The 10662-nt window shown below is 45.1% G+C and overlaps 1 protein-coding gene across 1 annotated transcript; it reads right to left on the reverse strand.

Annotated features, from left to right (window-relative positions):
* Positions 1–7082: 7082 nt before the first annotated feature.
* Positions 7083–10259, reverse strand: LOC137371886 (fibrinogen-like protein 1-like protein). The gene is made up of 3 exons (XM_068034872.1): positions 10147–10259; positions 9878–10071; positions 7083–7861 (listed from the first exon to the last, which is right to left on the reverse strand). The coding sequence occupies exons 1-3, from the start codon at positions 10242–10244 to the stop codon at positions 7191–7193; spliced, it is 963 nt and encodes a 320-aa protein (XP_067890973.1). The 5' UTR covers positions 10245–10259; the 3' UTR covers positions 7083–7190.
* Between the last annotated feature and the right edge of the window lie 403 nt (positions 10260–10662).

Below are 10662 nucleotides of genomic sequence, written 5' to 3' on the forward strand. Positions count from 1 at the left end.
TCATTCATCCTTCCAACGCCATAGCGCCCAAGGCAGGAGGGCCATGAGTCATGGTCGGCCCCAACCCTGGCATTAAAGTCCCCCAGCAGGAATAGGTGTTCGGTGTTGGGGATGCTGCGAATGATGTTATGGAGTTCCTCGTAGAACTGATCTTTAGCTTCAGGTGGGGAGCAGAGTGTTGGAGCATAGATGCTGAGTAGGTGTACTGGACCAGAGGTGGTGAGCAGTCGGATGGACAGTATGCATTCCGAGCCATTTGAGGGAGGCTCTATCATGCTGAGCAAAGAGTTTCTGATGGCGAAGCCCACTCCATGCTGTCTTGGTTCTTCAGGATCCCTGCCCTGCCAGAAGAAAGTGCAGTCTTGCTCTGCTAGAGATCCACTCGCAGGGAGGCGAGTCTCCTGAAGTGCTGCAATGTCTACATTGAGTCTACTGAGCTCGTTGTTAATGATGGCGGTATTCCGAGAATAGTTGATTTGTGTAAGGTCTTCCGACAGGCCAGGACACGTAGTTCTGACGTTCCAGCTTGCAAAGCGAAGGGCTGGTACGTTCTGTCCTTTTTTCGTGTTGTTTGGTGCGGTGTATCAGTCCACCTTTCGGGCAATGACCCTGAGCTCCAAGCACCCATTGAAGCAGGTAGACTGGGGCGGGACAGAACCTTATTGACCGGGGGCTGCCCGGTTTGAGGCGGGCGGTAGCTGTCCAGTGAGGTGCAATGACAAAGGCAACCCATAGCGCCCAGTTTCTAGGCCAATTTATCTGGACTTATAACCCGTAACTGCTGCCTTCCATGTTGTGTCAGTCGCTGTGAGGCAACTATGGAGGTACCTCTCCATGGCGCATGCCTGGGCAAATTTATGGAGGTTGAGAGTTGCCCAGTCGTCAAAACCCCCCTCTCGGCCTTTCTGGTGGGGTCCAAAGGAGTGCAGGGCATGACGTTTGGCACCAGTATGGCTGCAGGAACTGTCGGGAACATGCCAAAGGTGACACATGACCGCCTACAGGGTTCCGCTCCGGATTATCTGTTAGGGTTTACTCCCTTAGCCTTGGTCTCTCCCGAGACGCCCACAAGGCAGTGGGGTTGTCAGGGCCCCAACACAGGTGTAGGATGGTGCCGGTGGGAGGAGGGGATGCGAGAGGGAGGGGGATGCGAGGGGGAGGGGGGTGCGAGGGGGAACTGGGAAGGGGGCTGTAAGGGGGTTGGGGGGGTGCGGGGGGAAGATGGTGCGAGGGGGGAGCTGGGACGGGGTTGTGAGGGGGTGAGCTGAGAGGGTGGAGCAGGGAAGGGGACGGGGGTGGTGAAAGGGGGGGAAAGGAGAGGGGAAGGTGGGGGGGGGAAGCGGGTGCAGGTAATAAGCCATTTCCTCAGTGCCCACCATTGACGTCCGGAAAGCTCATCCACGTCCTTCTGGAGGTGAAGCATCTTTTGGCAGACTTGCAGAGGTGATTACATTCGCTAAGGGTTTTTTTGCAGTGGGTTAAATAAAGGCATGCAGCATTGCTGACAGTGCGCTGCAGATGCTGTCCAAGCCATCTCCCGCGGGCGCTTTGAAGTTGCGGCCGGGGGGCCGCTCGTGGATTTTTTGGGTGTTCGGGGCACCTTTTCTCAAGACTTCCCTAGGGTCCCGCTGCTCCTTCTTCACCTCAATGGACTTACCGCACGCCGTGGCTGCAGACACTCTGGGCGGTGAAGACAGCAGGATCAAATCTAAATCGGGACATAATCACTGACCAACACAAACAAATGGACCGCTGGATTGAGCACTACCTAGAACTGTACTCCAGGGAGAATGTTGTCACTGAGACTGCCCTCAATGCAGCCCAGCCTCTACCAGTCATGGATGAGCTGGCTGGACAGACAGCCAACCAAATCGGAACTCAGTGGTGCCATTGATTCTCTAGCCAGCGGAAAAGCCCCTGGGAAGGACAGCATTACCCCTGAAATAATCAAGAGTGCCAAGCCTGCTATACTCTCAGCACTACATGAACTGCTATGCCTGTGCTGGGACGAGGGAGCAGTACCCCAGGACATGAGCGATGCCAATATCATCACCCTCTATAAAAACAAAGGTGACCGCGGTGACTGCAACAACTACCGTGGAATCTCCCTGCTCAGCATAGTGGGGAAAGTCTTTGCTCGAGTCGCTCTGAACAGGCTCCAGAAGCTGGCCGAGCGCGTCTACCCTGAGGCACAGTGTGGCTTTCGTGCAGAGAGATCGACCGTTGACATGCTGTTCTCCCTTCGTCAGATACAGGAGAAATGCCGCGAACAACAGATGCCCCTCCACATTGCTTTCATTGATCTCACCAAAGCCTTTGACCTCGTCAGCAGACGTGGTCTCTTCAGACTACAAGAAAAGATTGGATGGCCACCAAAGCTACTAAGTATCATCACCTCATTCCATGACAATATGAAAGGCACAATTCAACATGGTGGCTCTTCATCAGACCCCTTTCCTATCCTGAGTGGCGTGAAACCAGGGCTGTGTTCTCGCACCCACACTTTTTGGGATTTTCTTCTCCCTGCTGCTTTCACATGCGTTCAAGTCCTCTGAAGAAGGAATTTTCCTCCACACAAGATCAGGGGGCAGGTTGTTCAACCTTGCCCGTCTAAGAGCGAAGTCCAAAGTACGGAAAGTCCTCATCAGGGAACTCCTCTTTGCTGACGATGCTGCTTTAACATCTCACACTGAAGAGTGCCTGCAGAGTCCCATCGACAGATTTGCGGCTGCCTGCAATGAATTTGGCCTAACCATCAGCCTCAAGAAAACGAACATCATGGGGCAGGACGTCAGAAATGCTCCATCCATCAATATTGGTGACCACGCTCTGGATGTGGTTCAAGAGTTCACCTACCTAGGCTCAACTATCACCAGTAACCTGTCTCTAGATGCAGAAATCAACAAGCGCGTGGGAAAGGCTTCCACTGCTATGTCCAGACTGGCCAAGAGAGTGTGGGAAAATGGCGCACTGACACGGAACACAAAAGTCCGAGTGTATCAGGCCTGTGTCCTCAGTACCTTGCTCTATGGCAGCGAGGCCTGGACAACGTATGTCAGCCAAGAGCGACGTCTCAATTCATTCCATCTTCGCTGCCTCCGGAGAATACTTGGCATCAGGTGGCAGGACCGTATCTCCAACACAGAAGTCCTCGAGGCGGCCAACATCCCCAGCTTGTACACACTACTGAGTCAGCGGCGCTTGAGATGGTTTGGCCATGTGAGCCGCATGGAAGATGGCAGGATCCCCAAAGACACATTGTATAGCGAGCTCGCCACTGGTATCAGACCCACCAGCCGTCCATGTCTCCGCTTTAAAGACGTCTGCAAACGCGACATGAAGTCCTGTGACATTGATCACAAGTCGTGGGAGTCAGTTGCCAGCTTTCGCCAGAGCTGGCGGGCAACCATAAAGACGGGTCTAAAATGTGGCGAGTCGAAGAGACTTGGTAGTTGGCAGGAAAAAAGACAGAGGCGCAAGGAGAGAGCCAACTGTGCAACAGCCCCGACAAACAAATTTCTCTACAGCACCTGTGGAAGAGCCTGTCACTCTAGAATTGGCCTTTATAGCCACTCCAGGCGCTGCTTCACAAACCACTGACCACCTCCAGGCGCGTATCCATTGTCTCTTGAGATAAGGAGGCCAAAGATATCAATGGGAAGAGGAAAACCAGGGAAAGACTAGGACCCATTAGGGACCAAGGGGGACATTTGTGGGTGGAGCCAGAGGACATTGGAAGGATGTTGAACAAATACTTCACATCTGTCTTCACTCAAGAGAATGAGGCTGTAGATATGGAACTTAGAGAGAGAGAGACTGTGAGGTTCTTGAGCAAATTGTCAAAGGGAGTGATAAAGTATTGGAGGTTTTGGAAGGCTTAAAAGTGGACAGATCTCCAGGTCCGGACAATTTGTGTCCCAGGATGCTGTGGGAGGCGAGGGTGGAGATTGTCGGGGCTCTGACCCTAATTTTTAATTCCTCTCTGGCCACGGGGGAGGTGCCAGAGGACTGGAGAACAGCTAATGTGGTCCCACTATTTAAGAAAGGTTGTAGAGATAAGCCAGGGAACTACAGACCAGTGAGTCTCACGTCAGTGGTAGGGAAACTATTGGAGAAAAGTCTGAAGGAGAGAATCTATCTCCACTTGGAGAGGCAAAATTTGATCAGGAATAGTCAGCATGGCTTTGTCAGAGGGAGGTCATGCCTAACAAATTTGATTGAATTTTTTGAGCATGTGACCAGGTGTGTAGATGAGGGTAGTGCAGGTGATGTAGTTTACATGGATTTCAGCAAAGCCTTTGACAAGGTCAAACATGGGAGACTTATCAAGAAAGCAAATGCACATGGGATACAAGGTAACTTGATAAGGTGGATTCAAAATTGGCTTAGCTGTAGGAGACAGAGAGTGATGACGGCACAGTGGTGCAGTGGTTAGCACTGCAGCCTCACAGCTCCAGCGACCCGGGTTCAATTCTGGGTACTGCCTGTGTGGAGTTTGCAAGTTCTCCCTGTGTCTGTGTGGGTTTTCTCCGGGTGCTCCGGTTTCCTCCCACATGCCAAAGACTTGCAGGTTGGTAGGTAAATTGGCCATTATAAATTGCCCCTAGTATGGGTAGGTGGGGATGTGGTAGGATTATGGGATTAGTGTAGGATTAGTATAAGTGGGTGGTTAAGGGTCGGCATAGACTCGGTGGCCCGAAGGGCCTGTTTCAGTATCTCTAAACTAAACTAAACACGACAGACGTAAAAACAAGAAATGCTGGAACCATTCAGCAGGTCTGGCAGCATCTGTGGAAAGAGAAGCAGAGTTAACATTTCGGATCAGTGACCCTTCTTCGGAACTGACAAATATTAAAAATGTCACAGGTTATAAGCAAGTGAGGTGTGTAGTAACATTTTTAATATTTGTCAGTTCCGAAGAAGGGTCACTGATCCGAAACGTTAACTCTGCTTCTCTTTCCACAGATGCTGCCAGACCTGCTGAGTGGTTCCAGCATTTCTTGTTTTTATTTCAGATTTCCAGCATCCGCAGTATTTTGCTTTTATTTTAGTGATGACAGACGGCTGTTTTCACGACTGGAAGCCAGTGTCCAGTGGCGTACCACAGGGATCTGTGCTGGGTCCCCTATTGTTTGTCATTTATATAAACGACATAGATGACTATGTGGGGGGTAGGATCAGTAAGTTCGCGGATGACACAAAGATTGGCCGAGTGGTTAACAGTGAGGTGGAGTGTCTTAGGTTACAGGAAGATATAGACGGGATGGTTAAATGGGCAGAAAAGTGGCAGATGGAATTTAACGCTGAAAAGTGTGAGGTGATGCACTTTGGAAGGAGTAATGTGACACGGAAGTATTCAATGAATGGCCTGACACTGGGAAGTTCCAAGGAACAAAGGGACCTTGGCGTGTTTGTCCATAGATCTCTGAAGGCAGAAGGGCAGGTTAATAGGGTGGTGAAAAAGGCATACGGGACACTTGCCTTTATCAATCAAGGCATAGATTACAAAAGCAGGGAGGTCATGTTGGAGTTGTATAGAACTTTGGTAAGGCCACAGCTAGAGTACTGTGTGCAGTTCTGGTCGCCACATTATACGAAGGATGTGATTGTATTGGAGGGGGTGCAGAGGCGATTCACCAGGATGTTGCCTGGGATGGAACATTTAAGCTACGAAGAGAGATTGGATAGGCTTGGGTTGTTTTCGCTGGAGTAGAGAAGACTGAGGGGTGACCTGATTGAGGTGTACAAGATGAGTGGCACAGTGGTTAGCACCGCAGCCTCACAGCTCCAGGGACCCAGGTTCGATTCTGGGTACTGCCTGTGTGGAGTTTGCAAGTTCTCCCTGTGACCACGTGGGTTTTCGCTGGGTGCTCCGGTTTCGTCCCACAGCCAAAGACTTGCAGGTGATAGGTAAATTGGCCATTGTAAATTGCCCCTAGTGTAGGTAGGTAGTAGGGAATATGGGATTACTGTAGGGTTAGTATAAATGGGTGGTTGTCGGTCGGCACAGACTCAGTGGGCCGAAGGGCCTGTTTCAGTGCTGTATCTCTAAATAAAAAATAAAATAAATACAAGATTATGAGGGGCATGGACAGGGTGGATAGGGAGTGGCTGTTCCCCTGAGTTGAAGGGTCAGTTACGAGGGGTCACAAGTTTAAGGTGAGGGGCGGGAGGTTTATGGGGGACTTGAGGAAGAACCTTTTTACCCAGAGGGTGGTGATGGTCTGGAATGCCCTGCCTGGGAGGGTGGTCGATGCAGGTTGCCTCACATCCTTTAAAAAGTACCTGGATGAGCACTTGGCACGTCATAACATTCAAGGCTATGGTCCAAGTGCTGGCAAATGGGATTAGGTAGACAGGTCAGGTGTTTTAATGCATCGGTGCAGACTCGACAGGCCGAAGGGCCTCTTCTGCACTGTGTGATTCTGTGATAGTTGGTGCTTCACTCCATAATGTTTATTCAAGCATTTCAAACACTTTTTTTTTAGCAAGTGTAGGTGTTGACATGAAAACTGATTAAAGAAGCGAGAGCCAGCTGCTTCGCAGTATAAGCAGAACATATCTATTTTGTCCTCTTGTAGGCTTCAGCATAAAATGTCACAATTTGAGGCCGTAGTGTAATCTTTCATGTTGGTGTAAAGCAGATCGGATGCACATCAACAGCTGGAAGTTAAGTCCTGATCTCTCTGTTCAATGTCCTAAATACCAGAGTTCTGAAACCTCCTCCAAGGAGTTGTGAACTTGTTGGAGTGAGTACCACAACCCGTATCTGAAGCGAAGCTTCTGGGCATTTCATAAATGTAACCTTCACTTTTAATGTGTGTGCTCGTGTACCTGGGAGCAAGGGTTTGTGTTTATAACAGTTGATTGTGCCCACAGCTTCTTTTGAACTACCATGTAACAGACTGCTGCATTGTGCAGTCAGTAGTATAATTCCGGTCTGCGTACCATTAGTTTTCTGCTAATGGCGAAAATTACAATTGGCCCCATTATGCTGTGTTTTTATGAAAGCAAACGCAGGCACGTTATTTTAGCAAACAATGCAAGAATTATCATCAGTAACCAAGAAGTACATGGTGCTTTCATCAATTTTATTTCTATTCTACACCAAGAGCCCCTACATCGAGAAGCAGGACTGTATTGTTCCAATAACTGGTTTCACAAAACAGCATTTGCATTTTGAAGTAAGACTAATATGGCATGTACAGTTTCATATTTTCACTGCGGCAAAACATATTGACAGGTTTGACCATGAGAGTGGCATGCTTACAGTTCGTGCAGTAAGGTTTCCAGTGAATGTTCTCTGTTTGGGTCAACATGGCAAAAGGGTTTTCAGTAGAGCAAGAATTAAACCACCACCCACCACCATACTTCGATGCACAGTCACCATGTCCACTATCTCTTGTACTAAATGGCATATTATCAACCATATTGTCATTACTTGCCAAAGCATCACCAGCGCCACCCTTGTATGTACCAAGACGCAGCGTATAGTTTGTGCCCTCATTACCTAACCGGAAGATATCATACTCTGCGTAGCTCTTTCTAATCTCACCATGTTTCTCCTCCTCTAGAATTATTCTTGCTTTATACCACTTCTGGTTGGTTATGAAGTACATGTATTCATTGCCAAAATAGTGATCACCCTCAGCGTTGCCAAACCCATACTTGTATGTGGTCCACGTCTCGTTCCATATCATTTCACTCCCTCTGGTGTTCCGATGAAGCACGGTCCACCCATCGCAGTCGTAGTTCATCTTGCAGTTGACCACAATTATGCGTGACCCTTTTGGCTGAATCACGTAAAGGCCACTGTCCTTAGAACCTTGTGCAAAGAGTTCTGCGCAATCTTTCGAATATGCTGTAATAGCAAGCATTTCATTTCTTTTTGTTGTATATTTTAATGTACATTTTTGTATGCATGATTTACCTTGTGCCTTGCATAAATTCAATAACTTTTAAGAAGTTGGCACTACATTATGAATGAACATGCAACCCAATGTAAAATTATGTAATTTTTAGAAATCTATTTCTACCAAGCATGCTATATAATGCTACTTGTAGAACGTTTATTTTCCATATACTGTGTTTAAATTGGAAGATTTGGTTTCCTTTTATTTTATTACTAGAAGATTTGCTGTGGTGTTGCTCAGCATAAATTAGGTAATATATTATTTTCATAAGGACATCATACCACTGATACTACACAATAATTATTCTGCTACAAATATAGAACTCTACATAAACTGACATCCTTTTAAGGCCATAAGGTCTAATTGCTTTACATAGATGCCACCTGAAGTCAGCTTGATCTGATCAGTAAGGCTCAGTTGATGTCACTCCCCTCTTAGTTCAAAGATGTGAGTCTAAGCTCCAAACGATAAGCTAGGTTGACAGATGAATTTAATACTGCTTTGAGTGCTGCTTGTCTTTTTGATGAAGCTTGAACAGAAAGATAGGCCTCGGCTAAAAATGCATGTAAAAATCCCTTGCCGCTATTCACTGTTATCACTCAACTAACAACATTAGTCTTTTATCTGATTTAACTGTATGCGGGGCCTTACTGTGTACAAATGAACTGTTGCATTTTTCTTCCAAAACCAGGTGACTACACTTCAATTATCTGTGAAATGCTTTGGGACAACCTGAGGATGTGAAAATTGTTACAGTCTAAGGTACGTTCTCAGTTCAGTTAGTCACTAACTACTGGAGAAGTTTCTTTTAGTAGGTTGCCAGTCGCCTGTAATCTCAGCTTCTACACAAAGGGGCTTTCTTTTTTCTTAAGGCTTTCCTTTTAATGTGAGACAGAGACTTATAATTATAACACCACATGTATGGTAAAAAAAAATTTACAAGTCTAACCTTGGTGCAATACTATGCTCACATGAGTGAATATAAGAAAATTGTGTACACTATGCACTTAATTTTCTACACTTTCAACAGCCAAGGATTGAAAATATGCCTTTCTATAATTTGTAATTTTATATCTGTTAACAGGGTTGCAATGCAAAGCAACATTTTGCTCTGTACTAGTTGATTGACAACTTCATGCAGAAATGGACAATTGGAACTTCTACTCCACTGATCCAATCTATTGCAAGATATCCTTAATGAACTTCAAAATTTAATAACCTCAAAACCTACATGGGTACAGGGATACTATACAGACCTTTTTTAATATTTCAATTTGGGAATTGTTTTAAAGAAGGAAAAGTAATTTCAAAACTGATTTTTGCGTGATAAGACAAACTAAAATTCAAGTTTGCATAATGTCTTGTGACATGATTTGTATCTCTCACCAATTTATTGACCAAATCGTAATTGAGTTATTTGTCAGTGCTACCAGTGGGTTGTGATTATATCCTCCTAACGACTCTTCGTCCAGTCATACCATACATTGGGTAAGTAGTTAAAATGAAAAAATGTTAAGTCTTATTTTCATTTTAAATTGGAACCATAGCAATATTCAAATCACAAAATGACACGTGAAAACTAAAAATAAAACAAAACCATTGTTTGTTCTCAACAGTGATATCTCCTTGAAAACCAATACAAATTTGTAAAGATATTTTGTGACAGTTAACAAAAGCCTCTAAAATCGCAATTTTTCTTTAAAATTCCAAAGGAGTGTTCAAAGTGGAAAATGTGTACAGATGGAACAGCACGTGCTCTCATGACCTGATTTTAAAAAAAAATGGAAAGCTGTACTCCATAGCCAGATGCCCCATAGCAGACACAGGAATGTTTGATGGCAACATTGAGTGACAAAAATGTAATGCCACCCCTTACTGAGCACTTTTTAAAAATCAAAGTATATAGGGAAAACTCAATTATATTCACACCAAGTTTTGAGAAGAATATTATTGAAACAGCTTACCTCTTTTCAGAAGTAGATCTCTCAAATTTATGATCTTGTCCATTTGGTGTTCAGTTATCATGTCAGCATTAGCTACTTTAAGTTCCATTTGCTTGTAGGTCAGTATACCTTCAGCTGCCAAAGTAAAACTTTGGGCAGACAGCAGAATTACTGCAAAAGCCAGTAACTGTTTGTGGAAATTCATGATTGAAAACCTGTAAGAGGATAAAGCACATAAGTTAATCTTAAAACTTAATTTATAAATTTACAGCAAATGTCTTCAGACTTACTGAGAGTCTTGCTGTGAGAAGGTTAAACAGGAAATCAAATATAGGGTTCTCTGTTTGCTTTTATACAGGAGATCTGGATTTAAGTTGTCACAAGCCATTAAAAATTAACTATAAGTTTATAGATAATGAAGTTTATTTTGAACATGTCCGGAAAATGTGGTAAACGCCTTAACAGCTGGAACACGTTGTAAGGGCTATTATTTGTTATCTTGCACATTTCAGGTACACCATGCATCTAAAAGTTAGTTAATATGTCTACAGAAGCAAAATTAAATGCATCATAGGTGTTAGAATTTTAGCTTTTATAGAATTATTTTCTCAACCAGTTCCTATTAGTGGACCTTGCCTTCTATAATTCAGAAAGTTAATTTTTAAAGTAATCTGCCCTAGCACAGTTGTATAACCTGAAGGTTAACAATTACCCCTTACCAACAGTAATCTGCTTATTGGAATATATGTGGTCTAGTATTAAACTATCATACTCAGTTTTTGGAATGACTAATAAACTTAAAACTA

This window comes from Heterodontus francisci, chromosome 7, assembly GCF_036365525.1.
Source record: "Heterodontus francisci isolate sHetFra1 chromosome 7, sHetFra1.hap1, whole genome shotgun sequence".
Lineage (NCBI taxonomy): Eukaryota > Metazoa > Chordata > Chondrichthyes > Heterodontiformes > Heterodontidae > Heterodontus > Heterodontus francisci.